At 52.4% G+C, this 21,481-nt stretch overlaps 1 protein-coding gene across 1 annotated transcript; it reads left to right on the top strand.

The window, feature by feature from the left end:
• The first annotated feature begins 1,135 nt into the window (after positions 1-1,135).
• Positions 1,136-3,489, top strand: LOC136515647 (uncharacterized). The gene is made up of 3 exons (XM_066509178.1): positions 1,136-1,735; positions 2,784-2,947; positions 3,261-3,489. The coding sequence occupies exons 1-3, from the start codon at positions 1,136-1,138 to the stop codon at positions 3,487-3,489; spliced, it is 993 nt and encodes a 330-aa protein (XP_066365275.1).
• Positions 3,490-21,481: the final 17,992 nt, after the last annotated feature.

The raw sequence follows: 21,481 nt of genomic DNA, 5'->3' as shown, positions 1-21,481 counted from the left end.
TTTTTAAATTCTTTGCCGAGTGCCACGTGCCCTAGCACTCGGCAAAGACTTCTTTGCCGAGTGCCAAGCACTCGGCAAATTAAATTTTTTTGTTTTTTGTCCCATTTTTTGTGGGGCCTTGCTACAGTAATTATATCTCCATTTCAAACTTTGGGACAATTTTGAGTTTTTTTACTATATTTCCTTAATTATTTTTGTTTCGTTGAATTTTTTCGAATATTCTAAATTTGAACTGCAGGTACATGCAATAATGGAATTTGGCCATTCAAAAAATGGTATTCATGATGGTTAGCGTATGTTGAGGCCGTATCCAGGAACTCACATGAAATTACAAGCATCTTGTTGTCGTAACATGACGAGGTACTTGCTGGGAAAGTATATTTAAAATATATAAAATCCAAACAAAGTCCGAAAATCACGAAACTTGTCGAGGTGTCTTGTTATCACGTGCGAGGGCCATGGTAAAAAATTGAGAAAGTTTCGAGCAAGTTGTGACGTCGGATGCCTAAAACTCAGACATCACACATGTGATCCCAGATGTGGAGATGTCTGGGTTTTAGCCATCCGACGTCACAACTTGCTCAAAACTTTCTCAATTTTTTACTACGGCCTCCACATGTGATAACAAGACACCTCGACAAGTTTACTAATTTTCGGACTTCGTTTGGATTTTATATAATTTAAATACACTTTCCCCGCAAGTACCTCATCATGTTACGACAACAAGATGCTCGTAATTTCATGTGAGTTCCTGGATACGGCCTCAACATACGCTAAATATCATGAATATCATTTTTTGAATGACCAAAATCGATTATTCCATGTACCTGCAGTTCAAATTTGAAATATTCGAAAAAATTCAACGAAAAAAAATAATTAATGAAATATAGTAAAAAACTCAAAATTGTCCCAAATTTTGAAATGGAGATGTAATTACTATAGCAAGGTCCCACAAAAATATGGGGCCAAAAAAACAAAAAAAATTAGTTTGCCGAGTGCCACCCTTGGCACTCGGCAAAGAAGCCTTTGCCGAGTGCCAGGGCACGTGGCACTCGACAAAGAATTAAAAAAAGAATAAAAAAAATTCTTTGTCGAGTGCCCCTTTCGGGAGCACTCGGCAAAGGCCCAATAGAAAATGGGCCATCGGCCCAAAACCCCCCCACCCCAGAACCCTATCTTCTCCCTTGCGCCCGCCCGCCCGCTCGGTCCCGACACCCGCCGCTGCCACAGCGCCGACGCCGCTCCACCGCGCATCCCCAGCCCGCCAGCGCCGCCCGCCCGCCCACGCACGCCGCCCTCGCCCACCCACGCCAGCGCCGCCCGGCAGCGCTGCCCGCCCGCGCAGCTCGCACACGCGAGCACCGTCGCCACCCCCGATCCGCCGCGCATTCCCCTGCCCACCAGCCGCCGCCGCAACGCGAAGCTCGCACACACGCGCGCCACCGCCACCCCCGCTCCGTCGCACCGGCGCGCCCACCGCGGTGAGCCCCCGCCACTGCGCGCCCCCTGGCCCTGCATCCCCCGCTCCCGTAGCAACCCCCCACGGCCCGGCCGCGCCGCCCGACGCGCGGCTCTAGGCAACGCGCCGCCGCCGTCCGCGCTGCCCGCCGTCGCTGTCCATGCGTGCTGCCACTGTCGACGCGCGCGACCGTTCCTCCCTGCACACGCCGGCCCCGCGCGCCCCCATGCTCCCCTGGTCTTGCCGCCGGCTTGGAAGAAGGAGGAGGAAGCAGCAGTAAGAAGAAGGGAGGAGAAGAAGGAAGAAGAAGGAAGAAAAAAGAGGAGAAAGAAGAGAAGGAAAAGAAGAAGAAGGAGAAGGAAAAAAGAGAGAAAAAAGGAAGGAGGGTTGGAGAGGAAGGAGGAGGTGAAGGGGAGAGGGGGAGAGGGGGAGGAAGCCGAGGTGGAGGGGAGGAGGAGGTGCCTCGGCCGTCTTCTCTGCGTGCCCGTCCCACCGACGCCCCTACCGTCACCGAACCGCCTACGAGCGTGGGCAAGGTATATCCACCCTTTCTCCGCTTGTCGGCCTTCGTGCCATTGTAATGTCGGCCTTCGTGCCGTTGTTTTTTTGTAGGTTTTGGAAACCTCCTCGTGCAAGGGAGGTGCTGCCGAAATTTTGAACTTATAGTGTCGTGTTTCTTCTTTTGCAGAGCAGGACCTGTCGGAGGTGACCCAGAGGTCCCCGATCGTCTTCGTCGGCGTCGTGGGTCTGCCTGCACTGCGTCGCCTCGCCACTGCGTCGACTCGCCACTGCCCCGCTAGCCTGACTTCACCGACACCCTAGGTATAAATCACCTCTTTTTCTGCTTGTCTGTCATCGTAGATCGGTGTAGCCTAGTTAGGCGTCTCCCATTCGAAAGAGATATCTTTGGAGGTATGCAGATCTTTGCATATCTACGACCGTATCTGTTTCGGATTGTCCACGTTTTTTGGACAACCCGTGGATGCATAGATGGGTTAGTTTCCATGGTCCGCTCCGGTCCGAGATGGTGTTTCGGCATCACCCCCTGTTGTTCTCCGGATACACACTCTCCCTTGCAGGACGTGTATCGGGAGAACAGCGGGGAGGTGCTGTCGAAATTCTGTCTGGGATAGGTGGTTCATGGAGGGTTATATCTAGGACCACGAGGCGGGGCGGGAGCGGCGTATGGCAGCGACAGGCCCCACACACCATCAAGGCAGCCGCAGCCTCGGCGCGTACAAGCAAGCATGGGTACGTGAATTTTTAGTATTCTGACGCTCCATTCTGCATGTTTCTTCTAATCATCTTGCTGTCTTCCTCACAGTCGGCGTCACATGGTGGCCAGTCCATCTCCAATTTCATAGCATATGGTCTGGCCCGCAAGGGTAAGGCGACGTCCGCTGTCACCTTCACCCCGGATGACCCGCCCGAGTCCTACAACAACCCGAGCGTCCACACCCGCATCAGTTCGTACGCATCGGAGGCAAGGTCAGTCCATGGGCCAGACTAGGATCCAAGCACCGATGACATCGATGGGACGATGGTCATGAGGCTCGGACAAGGCAAAAAGCATGGGCAGTACTGGATTGGCGATGGCACCCTCGAGCCCAGCGAGATTGCCTCCCTCTCCCAGATCCGAGCACAGACCCCGAGCGGAGGCCCGGCCATATGCCAACGGCCGTCCCCTTCACAGCAGCGGGTCGACGCACTCTAGGTTAGTCCCGTTTAACTCTTCGTACATTGATCTTTAAATAACTTAGTTACCTTTGCATTACTGAAACATTCGATTGAAATGTTGCAGGCCGAGAACGAGGATGGCTCAGGAGCTGCGGGACCTGGCGGCGAGGACCGAGCAGGCCAAGCGGGAAAGACAGGCCGAGCGGGAAAGGCAGGCCAAGCAACTAGCGGAGATTACAACGTTCCTGCAGAACTTTGGGCAAATGCACGGTGTAGCTGTGCCGCAGTTCGCTCCACCGCTGCCGCCAGTTATAGCTAGTCCTGTGAGTATGAAACCAAATTGCTTCGACTAGTGCTTTCATTAGATGACCACTCTAACAGATGCAATCTCTTGTCTTTTATGTAGCCTCCGTCGGCGGGTTCGAATGACCCATCTCAGACGCAAGCAGGCGACGACACTTTTCCTTCACCAGGCACTCAGTTTCCTCCCCACCTGTAGTTTGTATCTCTTTTTCACCGCTTGATGGACATGTGATGCACTATGATCGACTATCGACTTGTTTTGATGGATATTGGACCTATTATGCTTGTGATGTCGTGTATGTGAGATATTGTGTGATCGACATGTGATATATATGTGGTATTGCCTTTGTGATGAGATGGATGTGATATATATGTGCTATATTGTGTTTGTGATGTCACATATGTTATATATATCTCTTATATGTTGTGTTTGTGAATATAGAATCAAAAAAAAATTAGCCTCTTTGCCGAGTGCCAGGGCCAGGACACTCGGCAAAGATTTTTTTAAAAAAAATCGTTGCCGAGTGCCGCCCTGACAGGGCACTCGGCAAAGAAATTACGAAAAAAATAAAAAAATCTTTGCCGAGTGCCGACCTGGTAGGGCACTCGGCAAAGAAATTATAAAAAAAATATTTGCCGAGTGCCTCCCCGGCAGGGCGCTCGGCAAAGAAATTTTGAAAAAAAATTTAAAAAATTCTTTGCCGAGCGCCTCTGACATGGCACTCGGCAAAGCATGTGCTAACGAAACCGGTGCCGTGACGGTCACTTTTCTTTGCCGAGTGCTGAGATCGCACTCGGCAAAGACTTTGCCGAGTGTCCGATAAAAGGCACTCGGCAAAGAATTCTTTACCGACGGATTTTTTACCGGAGGTTCTTTATCGAGTGCTGCACTCGGTAAAGGCTTTGCCGAGAGCCAAGTAGCCTTTGCGTCTGGGAACGGCTATATACAAACTCTAGTACCTGATTGCACTCGCAGCGGGATAGTTTCGAACGTTAAGACTAGACGTGAAGTCAGTGAACAACTGCGCAAGCAAGTTTTGTCATGATGTTCACAAACTAGTGAAATGACAGAACTTGGAACATCCACATCTAAGGTAGAGCCATCTTCTTACGAAAAAAATGAATGTCTTTCGATATGCTTCGTGCAGTGCGATGAGTTAGTCCTCATGTAGACAGCAATGACATTATCAAAATAAACAAGCATCACAAAAGCAACCGGAACCAACCGCCAAACGGCCTGTTCGTTGGTTGATTTCTGGGCTGATTTAGGCTGGCTGGTGCTGGTTTATTGTGAAAGAAAAACACTATTGACTGATTGGTTTGGGCTGGCTGAAACCAACGAGCGAACAGCCTAAAAGCCTCGACCACGAAGTGACGGCATAAGCCTTTCGCGTTGCCTAGAATCCTCCGTTTGATCAGCATGACATGAGACTCACGTGGATCATGCGTGACACTCGGTGTACCACCACACATACATCTAGGTCGGTGCGAGGGAACGAAATGTACCGCCGAGCGGCATTGCGTCTCAGCTTTTGCCTTCGTTATTGGCCCTGCACAGCTGATGCAAGAGGTGTTTGGTTCTTTGGTCGCTCCTAAAATTTATGTCACATCAAATATTTAGATACTAATAAAGAGCATTAAATATATATTAATTACAAAATCAATTACATAGATGAAGGCTAATTTGTGAGATGATTTTTAAGTCTAATTAATCTGTCATTAGCACATGTTTACTGTAGCACCACATTGTCAAATCATGGACTAGTTAGGCTTAAAAGATTCGTCTCGCAAATTAGTCACAAATTGTGTAATTAGTTTCATAATTAGTCTATATTTAATACTCCATGCATATGTCTAAACATTTGATGTGACAGAAATTTTATAGGAGATCCTGCAGAAACCAAACAGGCCCGCAGTACTAGCAGAGGTGACGGCTGTAGCTAAAGGAAAACTAGCAGTGCACTGGAGTATGTAAGTAACATCTAGCCCTCATTTAGTTGGCCCGATTCTGCGGCGGCAGATTCACTGTAGCTACTACAGTTGCGTTTTGTTTTTATTTGGTAATAATTGTTCAATCGTTGACTAATTAGGCTCAAAACGTTCGTCTCGCAAAGTACAACCAAACTGTACAATTAGTTTTTGATTTCGTCAACATTTAGTACTCCATATATGTACCGCAAGTTTGATGTGACAGGGAATCTTTTTTTTATATAGTGTCAAAGTTGGGAATTTGGTGGAACTAAACACACCCCTAGTTGCTGTTTTGTGGGATGTTATTTTCAGGAATCGAATTCGGGATAGAGACAGCGCACCGTGTACGTGATGTGTGATCATTCCTTTCACTGCTATTGTTGTTTGTACGGCAGAAACACATAGGATATATATATATGGTGTGTATGCGCACTTGTGTCAGCTGATGATGGTTGATGCCGACATCCGGGCGACGATAGACAGACGAACCGGATCGGAGTGCTGCAGGGTGCCATTATTCCCATCTCAAGCAACTCTCCCCTCCAACCTCCTTAATTTGAAGATAATGTGAGACGGACGGGACTGGACCGGCCTAGCATGTCATGCCAACCGACAAATCCGCCATACAGTAGAACCAACAGTGCTTTCTAGCTTATTACCAAGTATCAGCATAGCATATTCAGGTGTGAAAAAGACGCCATGATACTTGTCAGTTGGATCGGAGTTGCTAATAACTTGCTGTACGTACGTAGACCAAATCCAGTACACAAGTTAAGCTATGAACGAACGAACGAAGAGGAAGTCAGAGATGCAAGATACATATATATACGAGATAGATAGCATCGTCAATCGGTATATATGTTTAGCTTGCGAAGCGAGAACCGCTGGCTAATTAGGGATGAGAGCTAGCTATTAGGATTAGGATGAAGAGGAACTCAACTAGCTCGATCGATCGGCAGCGACGAGACGCCGGCGGTGAGGATTAATTAGGCAGTAGGCACGCACCACACCTGATGTCCTGAACTCCTGATGATGATAAGGTATGTAAGGCACGCCGCCGATTGAGACAGTTTGTGCTCGGTGGAGAAGATGGGCACATGAAGAACCATCCATCCACCCACCAACCCATGCATGCAGCCATGGTTGGCGAGCTGATGGAGCGAGCTAGCTCAGAGGAGGAGGAGCTTGGCGGCATTGGATGGTAATGCACGTGCCCTGCTTCTCCACCATGCACACCCACCATCTATCTATCTATCTATCGCTCTGTTAGTTATCTACATCTCTCTCAAGTGACAGAAAGGAGCTAGCCATGGATCGGATCGGGCACTTGTACTCAGCTTCTCAATCCTCAAATTGGTTCCATCCCCTTAGCCTGTATTTATAGCAGAGCAGCAATGGTGGTTTACTCCCGTCCCGTGGGTGCTACTACAGGACTACTACAGGAGTACCCAGTAATATGCATACACGCGTGCCAGTTTGTCACTTCACTGTTCATCTATAGCTGCGACTGCGACTGCGACTGCGAGGGGTTGTTGCGCGGTACTAGCAAGCAACTAATTTCCAACAGCGCTGCGGACTGCACGTACCACGTAGAGATGTCGTTGAAAAACGTAACTTGACTTGGGACCGCTGCTTAATTTCTACACAAATAGTATCTCTCTATATGAAGTCCAGTAATACATATAAAAAACTACCCTATGTCCACAAAAGGAAACAATTTTATCTTCCTACGATAAAACTAGTGATTAAGTAAAACAAACCTACCATATCATCCTTCCTCGCGGTCCACATGACTAAGTAAAACTAACTACCATATATATCACCCTTCCTCGCAATCCACCTTGTCTTAACCTCCATCCTCAAACCCCCTTTGTGCTGCCTGCACATATATCACTACTGCCACCTGACATCGACAACCCTAAATCCCCTATGTCCTCGAAGCTGCCGACACAAATGGAGAACTCGACGGGCGATGTCGTCTTCAAAGCTGCCCACACCGGCATCTGTGGCAGAATCGCCCGAAATAACATACCTTCGGAGGCGCTCGTCTTCCACCAGACACTAAACACCTCGAAAGCAAGCCACATCGGGTGGATTCCGTCGAGCACACCCCAAGAGAGAACTCGAATAATCCACGTTTTCCTCCAGGATCCAATAATGATAACGAGTTTACAATACTTAGTTCATTTTATACGACCAGAGTTCTTAGAAATACATTATTACAGTACTAAGTTCAGAGTGCGGAATTTAAACAGCGGAATTACAATAAACATCTAACGGTAGAATACAAGGATCCATCTGTGCCCACCAGAAGAATCCTCCACACAACAGCTACTCTTCAAGCTGCACCTGCAACAGGGTAAATAACCCCTGAGTACACAATGTACTTGCAAGACTTACCCAACTAGTGGGAATAACTTACCGACTCCAAAGGATATGATAAGTTTTATGGGTTGCTGGGTTTTCTTTTCGCAAAAAACATTACTAGTAGTGAGTCCTTATGTATGTTTCTTATTAGCAGTCATGATTAGTTCATTATCTAACCATTCTATGTAAGCACTTGTTCTACTTTCAAGCAAGAGTTGAGCAAACAGATCCATTTCACCATCTTTCATCTTTCAGTTCTTACTATAGTGCTAGACTGTAGACAAGTCATACCGGATTACCCGACGATTCGCGAATCAATGTGCCCAGCTGGGTACCTCAAAACACATGCCCCGCTTGTACCCCAGGCACAAGCAGGACTAACCCACCACTCTCCTGTCAAGGGGTCCAGGTCCCCGTCCAAACTTGGACTCCAAGCCCCTACACATGAGTCCCGGACTCAGTGCGGTGCTTAGACCTCCACCATCCCCACCTCCAATCAGTCGGTCTGGAAAGAGCCAGAACCCATGACAAGAGAGCAGTGAGCCTTCCCTGCTCCCATAAACAAGTATGTGCTCAGGATAATAAGTGTCGGGTTCATAAACCCGGGGTCCCTGGTGGACCGGCTTCCCAACAAAGGCTCGGCCCAACAGATAACGTTGCAAGCAACGCGCAACTCGTGGGCCAGCCCAAAAACCTAGATGGCAGGCCAGAAGGACAATCCAATCTCCGACCAGAAGGCCTGGCCGAGGAGGAATGGCACCCGCTTCCGACTCCAACCCACCTCTCCGACTGGAGCACTCTCTTCGGTCTCCAGCCCGCCTCCGGACGATCTCTCCGACCGGAAGGCCTGGCCAAAACGCCACTTCCGACTTTGGCCCGTTTCTTCGACCGGGAATGCATCGGACCCCTGCCTATGGCTCCTCTCCGACTGGCACAATCAGAGCCGACTAGGACCAACCGACCGGGGATGCCCGCTCGGTAAGGACTACGAAACAGACGGAGAAAGTAAGGCAGCACACTCAAGTCAACCGCAATACCAAGGACCATACCCTGTACACCTGCAGGACAGTACCCTACGACCTCCCTGGCATGACAGAACGCAAGCAGTGTTGTAGGCGCTGATATTTTCCCTATAGTGTTGTGGGCGCCATCAACTCCCATACCAGACAAATACGGTAAGGCTCCCCCCACGTGCCTCTAAGGCATTGATAGTGTTATGGGCGCCGGCATTTACCGTACCAGACGAACATGGTAAAACCCCCTGCATGCCTCTCGACATCAACAGTATAGCAGGTACCGACATCTGCCATACCTGAAGAAGACGACACAACCTCCCACTTGCATCTGACATTCAACGGTATTGTGGGCGCCTACCATCATCTTGTACCCGCCGGCGTGGGCAGCAAGACTTAGCAGCGAACATACTCCCTCCCTCTTACTTGTAAGGCCATCCCCTTCATCCATAAAAGGGGATGCACTCTCTTCCAACAGATAAGTTCATTTAGATCGATCAAGTTCACTAGTACACAACAGCAGAACCACCAGGTTCAAACCACGAGCACATGCTCGAACACTTAGCACATAACGGAGCTCCCGTCGCTCTCGATCCCTTTGACCAGAGTCCGACCGGACCTCTTATACCCCCCATCTTTCTCCTTCTTGTTTGTAACCCCACTACAAACTTTGAGCACCTGGGCTCAGGAATAAAGTCACCGACCGACTCAAACTGGACGTAGGGCACGTTGCCTGAACCAGTATAAACCCTATGTCATTGAGTGCTAGGCCACCTCCGATCACAACATATGATAAAACTATAAATATTTACATGTTGGTCACTTTCTGCACCGGTAGTTGGCGCCATCCGTGGGGAAGACACTGTACGTTCAACACTTTTGGTCATCGGATGGCCCACTTTTCCGCCACCTTCACCATGACGGGCTCAAGCGATACGACTCGCTTCAGCTCACTGGAGTTTCCCGCACTCCCACCTGTTGGGATGCGGGTTCCACCCGTCTTCGAGCCATTCCAGGCCTTCCTCTTTGGAAGCCTAGACTTCGTCGCCAACCGACTCGACATACTACACCTCCACAAGCAGGCACTCGTTCCGATGCCCGTCGAAGGGGCGCCCTCCATCAGCTCCGGGAAGCATGACGACTTCAATGATGAGGCGCTTGCGATTCATTCCGAGCAAACTCTCTGCTCAAACCCCACTGTAAGTAATGTACATGTTGTTATTTTCTTGCTATTCTCTATCTTCCGCCGATTATCCGAAGGAACCCCGTTGTCCCTGTCGTGATCTCCATGTGATCGGTTCCCCTATGGCCTCACATACCCCACAGATGCATACGTCCAGGGGTTCCAAAGGATGCCGGCGCCGCCCCGTCTCATGTTCGAATTCGTGGGGATGGTGAGCTATGCTCCCACCTGTTTCCTCGACCTCATGGATGACGATGTTGAGAGTGATGGCTCCAGCATCTGTGATGTGGCGTCTAGCCACCGTTCATCCTGGGAGTGCGCTATGGCGGACGCTCTGGGACAGCCACCGGTGGTAGCGGAGTCCTTGCAGACTCACAACCCTCCGGACCCTCGTGCGGAGACCCCCGCGCTCACATGGGAGCATGGCGAGGAGCTACGACAACAGCAGCTGAACCAACCACCGCTTGCGCCAGCGTGCTCGGCGCACCACACTGCGCCCCGTGCGCATAAACCGGTGAGCGGTGCCCGGGGTCATGCCCGTCGGGTATAGCGCAACACCATGGATAGGGGGAACGATCCCCCACAGTTCGCTCTAGCCGATCAGAACATCGCCGCTGCGGCAATGCTTCTACGCGGCCTTCCCGAGCCGAATGACGCCCAGGAACTAGCGATCCACCGGAACCTCCGGGCACTGGTGGAGACCGTCGTCATTCAACAGGCAGAGAGCTCCGCATCATGACACTGACCCGCGGCTTCTCTCCCCACTAGGGGAGTGGGGACACACCAGATGAATCACTCCACCCACTCACCGCTACAGCCTCCGAGCGTGGCACAGGAGGCTGCATTTGCGTCTCAGTCTGACCTGGCGCCCGCTCCACACCGACCGCCTATACACGAGTGGCTCGGGACGAACCAAGACGCTTGTAGCATCATCAGCGACCGGCGTCAGTCCCAACAGGATGATGGCATCCATCGAGCGGTATAATGGCAGGCGACATAGACCCTGACCGGACCATCGCGAGGAGTGGTGAAACACACCCCAGGCGCGGTCGCTGGCCGGACGACCGAAGTCCCAGCCCGGATAGTCCGGGACCATGGGCCTTTGCCCGATGCATCTAGAGAGCGCCGCTCCCGCAACGCTTCAACGGAGGCCGAGGTAAAGGCAAGGCCAAGCACGACGATCAGGACGAGGGCCCCTCCACGTAGAGGGGCAAAAAGAACAGAAAAGATCACCGCCGACCGACCAACTCCATGTTGGTCGCCACGACTGATCTCACAGGCAAGCAGCCCCAGTAGGGTCTTCTGGACCACTTCAACGAGCTCATGGAGAGCCCGTGCACCAACCACACCTACCCCGTCAAACACCTCTATAAGGACTGCAAGCTCCTCAAGCGCCTTCTACGACAGGCCAGCGGGCCAAAGGAAGAAACAGGCGAAGAAGCAGCGGCCAGGAAAGGGGGTGCAGCGGGCAAGGATCTGGACGACTGAAGGTCGAGGTGATCCGACCAGATGCCTACCGACTGAAGGAAGACAACAACAACGTTCTCACCAACACTTGGAACAACTATGTCATTTCTTCCCCTAAAATTTAGTCTTACCATTGTTTACTTAACGTTTGCTCCTATAAAAGAGCCCTGACCCGAACACTTTCGGCTCGGGTCGCTCGGGGGGCCCCACGAGGGTGCACTACCACCTCTCTTTTTTATTATCATATGGTAAAACTCCTTCCTACCCGAACGAAAGGGTACTTCGTTCCTTTAATTTACCTTACGTAGCTTTGCTTCAAATATTCTGACTGATCGCCACTGCCTATGGTTACGAGCAGCTGAGCCTCGTAGTCCACGCCTAGGCTCCTAAGGTTGCAGCCTACGGGATGAACGGGCAAGTGCGTAAAAGAAAGAATAAAAAACAAAATTATGCTAAGGTAAAACAAGGAACGAATGGGACAAGCTTCCCCGAATGGAGTGATTCCATCACAAAAAACGAAACTGATTCATTAAGTACACAAAAAATGTTTGCACGGGGGCTCCCCCACGAACTTAACTTTTTACATCTGCTACACTACTTCTACTCTAGAAAATTCCATTGTGGCTCCCCGGCGACATTGGCTGTCGGTGCGACCGGCAAGGACACGGACTGCTCACTCTCCGGCGGGACGACACTCCGCTCTATCGGAAGTGGGGCAATGTTCATCTCCAACCCGGGCTCCACTCCATCTGCAGGATGGGCGATGTCCTCTTGATGCGCGCCATCGGCCAGGTCTGCACGGCGGGCATGCATCACCCACTACGTGGAGACTTGCTCTGCCACCAACCTTGCGTGCAGCAGCAAGCTCTCCCCGAGCGATTGGATGTCCTTCATGCTCAAGCCATCGGCATACCCGCTGTAGATGGTGGCCAAGTCCAGGTCTGGGTGGTACGTCGCCACCAAAGTCAACACCACTGATGCTCCATAGAACAGCCCGTGTGTAATGAGGGCCCCGACCTCATCCAGAACCTCCGCCTACCCGATGGCGGGCACACTGGTACTTGGCGCCGACCCGAAGACCTCCGAGACAACGAGGTGGGAAACATTGTGTATCTGGTCAAGTTCCCCCTCAAGAGCATGTCGCTCTTCAAGGGCCTTGGTCAGCGCCTCCACATTCCAGCCAGTCATCACCTTGGCTATCTCTAGGTCCCGCTCCAATGACTCCACCTTTCCACCTAGCTCTAGAAAAAGGATGACAAGCTCAGAATCAAGCTAAAGGAAGAAACCAACACGTCGAAAGCAAAAAAGGTACTTACCAAGGTGGGTGTTCTTGAGGACAGAGAGTCCCTCCACCTATCGGGTCACCTACTCATGCAGCCGGGCATTCACCTGCTCTGTCCCCATCACTCGGCCCCAAAGCGCGAGCACTTCCTGGTCTGCCTCTGACCGAGCCTTTTGCTCCGACTCTAAGGCATTCCGCTCTGACTCTAGGGCATTCTGCTCTGACTCAAGGGTCTCTAGGGATTTTTGGAGCACCACCTCGGTGTCCACTAGGGACTTCCGCAGCTCTGCCTCGGTCTCTGCCTGATGGGCCTTCGCCGCCTCAAGCCCATGCTCGACGGCGGTCGCCCGCTCTACCATGAGCTACTCCACCGTCCGTGCCTCGGTCGTCTCCGCCACCCAGTCCTAGGACTCATGGCGGGCGGACTCCAGCTGACGCTCAAGCTTGACCATTCGGGCATGCTCCATCCGGAGGAAATGGGACTTGCGGCTTGACATCTCCTACAGACCCTACAAAAACAAAAAGCAAACATGCTGAGGCAACCAACGAGAGACCAAGGGGTCAAGGACAAGCGCGGGAAACTCACCTCCGCGGCATGCTGCAGGTTGACCTTGACCAACCGCTAGACAGACTTAACCCGCTCCTGGGCATCCTCAAGCTTCACCGATAGCTTGGCAAGATTGGACTCCATGGCAAGTCCTCTCCCCTCGAGGATGTCCTAGAGCTGGCACTCCTACGAATCCCGAAGGATGAACTAGACCTTCATCGGGTCCTCAGGATAGGGCCACACCAGGTCAGTCTCCTCCAGCCCACTGGAGGGTCTAGGCTCTGACCAGACAACCGCCAGCTCCCGCGACGGCACCGACAGCTCCACCACATCATCCGCTTTGTCGTCGGAGGGGATCTCCACCACCTCGTCTTCGTAGGCCACCAGTAGATGTTCCGGTTCTGGCCCGGCCGCATCTCCCGACGCCTCCAGCGCTGACCGGGAAGGTGAGCCTTGCAGCCCTCCACCCAGCGAGGCAGGGAACCCGATCTCCCTCTCCTCTTCCACCACAGCTAGCGGAGGAGGGGCCACAAGGGTTACCTCTGACGCAACCTCTACCGTCACCATCAGGATCGCCGCCAACACCGTCGTCGCTGCTGCCGCCATGCTAGCAACTGACCCAGGGAGCACCACCCTCGGAATGGAAGGACCCGCCGCCACCACCCTGCTCTCCCCGCCGCTTGCCGTGGCATGCTGCAAGGTGGGCCTCCAAACCTCCTGCACAGGAGTTGGGGCGATGCTCAACCCCGTCAGCATCCGGCCATTGTCAAAAAGTACAGGTTAGTCATACTCCAAAAAGGACTCAACAGCAAGATCAAAGAGAAATAAAGAAAAACATACCAGGAGGTAAGCGGTACGACTCTGAAACCAAGACCCAACATCGATGGGCCCGCAGGGCGAGGACCTCCCCCTCACTTCAGTCGAAGGCGGAGTCAACCCAACCGGCTCCTGCCTGGCTTGTGAGTCACCATGACCTTCGGCTTGGGGCATGCTGATCGGAGCAGCAGGTGGGGCATCCTCCTGTTGTGAGTCACGTGCGGGCACCGACCCTGGCGATGCATGGGTGCAAGCCCACTCCTCTAATCGCCTGGCTTGCTCGGCCACGCCCATGGCAGGTGGGGACAAGACCAGTGATGCCACCAAAGGGCGCGGTGATCGCGTCCGCTTTGCCTCCCATTCACCAGCGGCATCTGCGCTCGCAGCATGCTTCCTCGGCATAGGAACATAGCCACACCTCTCCGCCTCCTGCTCACCGCTAGTGGACACGGCTGTAGGATCATGATGCTTCGCAGAGGTCACAATGACCTCCTGGCTTTCCTCCTCCTCGAAGAAAATCATGTCATCCACCTCTGTGGGATCCTCCGACTCGAGCTCTGACTCAACGTCACTCCTATTTTCCCCGGCCTTCATGTGCCAGGTGATCTCCTTCTCATTCTCATACTTCCACCGAGCCTCCTCAGCTTTCTTCTTCTTCTTGGCATCCACCGCCTCCTTCTAGGCGACCTACCGAGCCATGCCCTCCGACCCCTTCGGAAGGTGCAACCGAGACTTATAAGCTTCAAGTCCCTACAAAACAAGCGACTCAAAATAAAAAAAGCAGGAAAGCAAAGGGGAAAAGAACACAGAGTAAAGAGAGGGGAGCATACCAGTTTGGACATCACCAAGGCATTAAGGGGTCCAGGCTTTCCATCGACCTTCTCTTTGGGCTTTAGCTGCAACACCTGGTCGAGGCGACTCTAGACCTCGTCGTTCGGTATCTCCTCCGGCAATGCACGATCAGGGTTCGTTGGGCCACCGTACTTCCACATCGGTAGCGCCCCCTCCGCCAATGGAGCAACCTGATGGCAGTAGAGGGTGTGGAACACCCACACCCCATCAAGGCCATGCCGCATGAGCTTCTAGAGCTCCGCCTCGATGATCTCCACCTTCTTCTTCTCTCGACTAGAAGGGCCCCATGACCAACTTTCCTGCCTCTCTGGCCTTTCACCGGTGAACATCGGGAATGGCGCCTCCACTGGGTTCCTCATATAGAACCACTCGCCGTGCCACCCCTAGTTGGAGTCACTGGGGATGTACGTGGGATATGAGCCCCCCACACTCGGTTTCTTCTGTAGGCCAAAGCTCCCCACCGGTGTAGCCTCAAGCGGATTCCCCACCAACAAAGTTCGCCCATAGAACAGCCACCGGAAGAAGTCTGCACGCGGCTCCATCTCGAGGAAGGCCTCATAGACGGTGACAAAGCCAGTGATATGCAGCACCCCAGTCGGATTGAGGTGTTGTGACTCCAAACCCCACTCATTGAGGAGCCCGTGCAGGAACTAGTGCGCGGGGTATCCTAACCCACGCTCGTGGAAGGTGAGGAAGGAAACGACCTCGCCAGGCCGAGGTTGCGGGAAATCCTCCCTCCCAGGAGCCCTCCAATGCACCACCTCCTTCGGTGGTAGAAACCCCTTCGTGGCGAAGGCCTCCAGCACTGACTTCCTCATAGTGGATGACCTCCAGCCCGACATTTCGCTTCGGTTGCGCGAATGAATTTGTGAGTTTTCTCCTCTCCCTCGCTCTCTCCCTTTTCTCTCCCAGGAACCGCCATGGCTCTCAAACGCTCTCGGCAAGAAGGATGATGAGACGAGGCGGCAGATGAGGAATAGGCAAAGGAATGGGGCAAAAAGCCTTCTCCCTTCTCCTACTTAAGGAAAAAGGATGCAATAGTTGGGGAAGGCGTGCCGATCGTGGAAAGGTGAAACGACGGTCGAAAAACCTTCTCCCTTCCCCATTTAATGCAGATGGGATACGATGGGGCGCGCCCTGACCGATGAGACACGCCCTGACCGATGGAACGGTGCCTGATTAGATGGGATGTGGTCTGGGTATGGCCCACCACTACCACACGCCGGGCATAAGAACCAAAGCGTCACCACGCGTAGGCAGCTCTCCACCTCCCCAAGCGGGACTTCAAAAAATCCAAACAACGGGATCTCCACTAGGAGAGACCATCGGGCTTCCTAAGTCGATCGAACGGCTCAGGAAAACACCGAGAGATAGGTAAGGAGCAAAGGGACGCCCCATGTAGGCCATGCCAACTCTGTCACGAACGACGAGCACAGGTCTCGGTCGGACATTTCTGATTAGAGCTCTTCAAACCCCGTCACTCGAGTCATCAAGGTAACACTACCAACCCCTACTATTTCTTTATATAATCATTCATACATTTGTACACGCATTCATTCCATACGCTCGTGCCCCCCGGACGATTCAGGCCCTAAATCACCCGAGGGCTCGGGAACTAAGGCATCGCACATGTGGCGAAATGCATCACAACGCTCCGTGTTGCATCATGAAGCAGCAGTTGCCTCATTTAACATGAGCAACGACCGACCGGGTTCGAAGGCCAGCCCACGAAGGGCTCGAGGCCACCTCATGTCGAACAGAGCCAGGGGAGAAAACATAGATGAGCCTCATGCGGCCCTCACCCAGTTTGCCCCAAAGCAACAGGGTTATCTCAACCTTGTCGTTCGATCCTAAACCTCTCGCCAAACCCACAGAATCTCCATCAAGGGGAGGCTAGTGGGCCACCCCAGTCGGTCTTTAGAATGACCTAGGCATCTACCGGGTTATAGGTAAAGGAGCAGTGGAATGCCACAAGAGGGCTATGCCGACCTCGTCACGAATGATGGACCTAGATTCCATTCGATCATACCCGTGAGTGAGCTCACCGAGTGCGTCACTCAAGCCCGAGCGATCGAGGCAAGTGACAAAACTTAGCCCCTCTGGTTGTGAGAAACCGAGGACGGGGTAACGCACAAAACTCAAATCGACCCCTACCAAGCCCAACGGGGCTCGAGGGCTCAAGACACCTAAAACTAATAGCCTTGGCTGCGCGGGCTGCACCAACGCTAGGATCCGCAAGCTCTGTCTCGCCCAATCCCTAAACTAACTGCCTTGGCTATGCGGGCTGCACCGAGGCCAGGATCCACGACTCTGACTCGCCCGATCCCACAACGCGCACAGACACCAGGACCCACGAGCTCCGTCTCGTCCGATCCCTAAACTAACTGCCTTGGCTACGCGGGCTGCACCGATGCTAGGATCCACGAGTCCATCTCGCACGATCCCTAAAACTAACTACCTTGGCTGCGTGGACTGCATCGAGGCCAGGATCCATGAGCTTCGACTCGCCTGATCCCTAAACTAACTGCCTCGGCTGCGCGGGTTGCACCGAGGCCAGGATCCATGACTACGACTCGCCCGATACCACGGCGCGCATTGACGCCAGGACCCACGAGCTCCGTCTCGTCTGATCCCTAAACTACATTGCCTCAGCTATGCGGGCTGCACCAATGTCAGGATCCACGACTCTGACTCGCCCAATCCCACGGCGCGCACCGACGCCAAGATCCACGAGCTCCACCTCGCCCGATCCCAAAACTAATCGCCGACTCTGTCTCGACTAAAATAAACATGCACACACCCGCTAACAAAACCCCCAGGCGATTCTGTCTGAATCACCCGGGGGCTCGGGGGCTACACCCATGGGTGCGCTCGCGCGCACCCACTAACAAAACGAAAACTTCCCCCGCAGACAACACGAAAAAACCCCCAGACGATTCTGCCTAAATCGCCCAGGGCTCGGGGGCTACACCCGTGGGTGCGCTCGCGCGCACCTACCGTCAAGACAAAAATCGCCCAAACGATTCTACCCGAATCGCCCGAGGGCTTAGGGGCTCCTGCCGGGTTCATAAACCCGAGGTCCCTCATGGACCGACTTCCCAACAAAGGCTCGGCCCAACAGACAACATTGCAAGCAACACGCAACTCATGGGCTGGCCCAAAAACCTAGACGACAGGCCAGAAGGACGATCCAATCTCCGACCGGAAGGCCTGGCCGAGGAGGAACGGCACCCGCTTTCAACTCCGACCCACCTCTCCGACCGGAGCACTCTCTTCGGTCTCTAGCCCACCTCCAGACGATCTCTCCGACTGAAAGGCCTGGCCAAAACGCCACTTCCGACTCCGACCTATTTCTCCGATCGGGAATGCGCCGAATCCCTGCCTACAGCTCCTCTCCGACTGGCGCAATCAGAGCCGACTAGGACCAACCGACCGGGGATGCCCACTCGATAAGGACCAGGAAACAAACAGAGAAAGTAAGGCAGCACACTCAAGTCAACCGCAATACCAAGGGCCATACCCTATACACCTGTAGGACAGTACCCTACGACCTCCCTGACATGATAGAACGCAAGCAGTGTTGTAGGCACCGATATTTCTCCTACAGTGTTGTGGGCGCCATCAACTCCCATACCATACAAATATAGTAAGGCTCCCCCACGTGTCTCTGAGGCATCGACAGTGTTGTGGGTGCCGACATTTACCGTGCTAGGTGAACATGGTAAAACCCCCTGCATGCCTCTCGGCATCAATAGTATAGCAGGTACCGACATCTGCCATACCTGAAGAAGACGACGCAACCTCCCACGTACATCTGACATTCAACAGTATTGTGGGCGCCTACCATCATCTTGTACCTACCGGTGTGGGCAGCAAGACTTAGTAGCGAACATACTCCCTCCCTCTCACTTGTAAGGCCATCCCCTTCATCTATAAAAGGGGATGTGCTATCTTCCAACAGATAAGTTCATTCAAATCGATCAAGTTCACTAGTACACAATAGCAAAGCCACCAGGTTTAAACCACGAGCACATGCTCGAACACTTAGCACATAGTGGAGCTCCTATCGCTCTCGGCCCCTGTGACTAGAGTCCGATCGGACCTCTTGTACCCCACATCTTTCTCCTTCTCGTTTGTAACCCCACTACAAACTTTAAGCACCTGGGCTCAGGAATGAAGTCACCGATCGACTCAAACTGGACGTAGGGCACGTTGTCTGAACTAGTATAAACCCTGTGTCATTGAGTGCTAGGCCACTTCCGATCATAACGTACGGCAAACCTACAAATATTTATATGTTGGTCACATTCTGCACCGACAATAAGTCTATGACTTGCCTAGAACCCAATGCAACGGCCGGTCCTTAACCGACACAGATAGAGAAAATAGTGTAACCAAGCTATGCCCCATTGGCCACGGGACACAACCTCTTACACCCATCAATACCCGTACCATATCCCTGCCCGGTCTCTATTTTTCCTTTCACCATTTTATCATGAGAGTGGTAATAATAATCACCTATTGTGAGTAACGGCAGGTTACTCACGCTACCAAAAAACCTAAGCATAGCAGCTACTCGACCTAAGCTAGTAGGACTCATAGGTAGATATATCTATGCATGTAGTTTCAATATAACTCCTATAACGTAAATGCACATCATATATATATTTCCAGTGATTATTAAAAATAAGGGTTATGCACCGGGGCTTGCCTTGGGCAAGTGGGGTGTTAGCTCAGTTAGTTCGTGGTGGCTCTGGGACCTCCTCCTGCATGAGGATCTCCTCATCGTACTCTTCAATCACCTCCTCGTACTCCTGCTCACCCTCGGTCACAAACTCCACCAACTCGTTTTCTACATGCTTGCAATGACGATGCAATGCTCAATATTAAGGCAACAACAGTTCTTAAAATAAGAATGCATCTACTAAGCCACTAAGCTAGCTCTAATGATGAAGATACCAAGCTAATCATTATTCCCATCAAACCAACAGGGTTTTGCCTACAAGTGCTACTTAGCAACTAAAATATATTCTTACTCTTATTAATGATTTCCTATATACTACAACAAGGAGTACTTAGCTACCATATTTCTCAACATATTCTAAGGCTACAAAAATTACAGTGAGCACATAATAATACAATGAACCTACTGTAAAAATTTCATGGACAAAACAATTACCCATTTGCCACAAAAATTCCTACAAATATTAACCTAATAGTACTAAGCTCTTTCAAATGAATTAATATACCTAAGCATCAAGTCAAACATGTATCCACTAATCATACCATCAGATAGACAATATTTTTAGGAACTAAACATAATTTATTTCATCATTTTTGGACGTCTATGTGAATTGATATGATTTTTCAAAGCCTAGCTCATAATCTAAAAATAAAACCTATTTCTATTTTCTAGAAAAAGGAAAAATGAATTCAACCCGCGCGGCCCACTAACGAATGGCGCGGCCCACACACACGCGAAGGCGGCCCGCAGCGGGGGAGCCCGCGCGCATCGACTAACTTGTAAAAATGCCCTCACGTTCTCCAATAATACTACTAACACTATGTGCATTATTTCAATAGACTACAACTTTGCAACAAAACACTCGCCCCTTCTCTCCTTCGCAACAGAGAGGTCCACGCCCTGGCCGCACACGCCGATGTGGCGGCTGATGACACTGGCGACCTTCGTTGGCTAACCGACACCTTCCCCGCCCTATCTACCAGACCGATGCTCACCTAGGTGCAGACGTGAATCAATGGGCGGTGAAGAGATGAGCAGGGGCACGCCCAGGAGCTCCCTTTGCGGCGACGGCCAACCTGCGATGGCAGCAACCCCGTTCAAGCGAGCTCTACCACCGGAGAGGAAATATGGACAGCGGATGAGCGTTAGGGTCTCACAGTGATCCTCACCGAAGTGGTGGTGCGGCCAGAGACCGAACCAGTCAAGCTGGCCATGTGCGCGCGGCGAGGGAAGCAGTGAGGGTGCGGCTTAGGTGCGAACATCGAGAAGGATTGCGAGGCAGGGCTGGGGGTGCACCAATTTGGCTTGGGATGGCAAGGTGGGGTCTTGCCCACGGCAACGGTGGCTTAGCCTATAATGGCGCGGTGGCGGAAGCAAGGTTCCAAATTAGAGCTTGTCACGGCGTGGTTGGACACGGTGCGGGGTCGGTTGGCTAGCAGGCTCGAAGGTGGAGTCGGGAGCGCAGCGAATTGAATGGACGTGGCCCTTCCATGTCGGATTGATGGCGCAGCTCAGCCGGCCCGGGCGGTAGAGGAGGGAGGGGGAAAAGGGAATGGGTCTGGCTGGCTTGCCCGAGCTTTGGTGGGACGTGGCTAGGCGCACACGTGCAGGCACTGTGAGCCAACGCAGCCCGGAGGGAACATGCACGCGCGTAGGCGGTGGTTGCGCGGCAGGGCGGCCGTAGTGCCGTTAATGGCGAAACGATGCGCGGTAGCCATGGCAAGCCCACGTGCACAAAGACGAGTCTGGCAGTGGCGTAGAGGCATAGGCGGATGCGACGACAGCGTGCTGTGGCGTGGC

Source organism: Miscanthus floridulus, chromosome 17 (assembly GCF_019320115.1).
Source record: "Miscanthus floridulus cultivar M001 chromosome 17, ASM1932011v1, whole genome shotgun sequence".
NCBI classification, from domain to species: domain Eukaryota; kingdom Viridiplantae; phylum Streptophyta; class Magnoliopsida; order Poales; family Poaceae; genus Miscanthus; species Miscanthus floridulus.
The sequence above is the reverse complement of the archived record's forward strand: the minus strand, read 5'-3'. Positions and strand labels throughout refer to the sequence as shown.

What these genes read in the sequence shown, in the direction of transcription:
- LOC136515647 (XM_066509178.1), top strand. Translation starts at nt 1,136, where the DNA reads ATGGGCCATCGGCCCAAAACCCCCCCACCCCAGAACCCTATCTTCTCC. An exon ending in AGAAGGAGGAGGAAGCAGCA is followed by an intron (nt 1,736 to 2,783) that starts GTAAGAAGAAGG and finishes TCTTCCTCACAG; the next exon opens with TCGGCGTCACATGGTGGCCA. An exon ending in TCGTACGCATCGGAGGCAAG is followed by an intron (nt 2,948 to 3,260) that starts GTCAGTCCATGG and finishes GAAATGTTGCAG; the next exon opens with GCCGAGAACGAGGATGGCTC.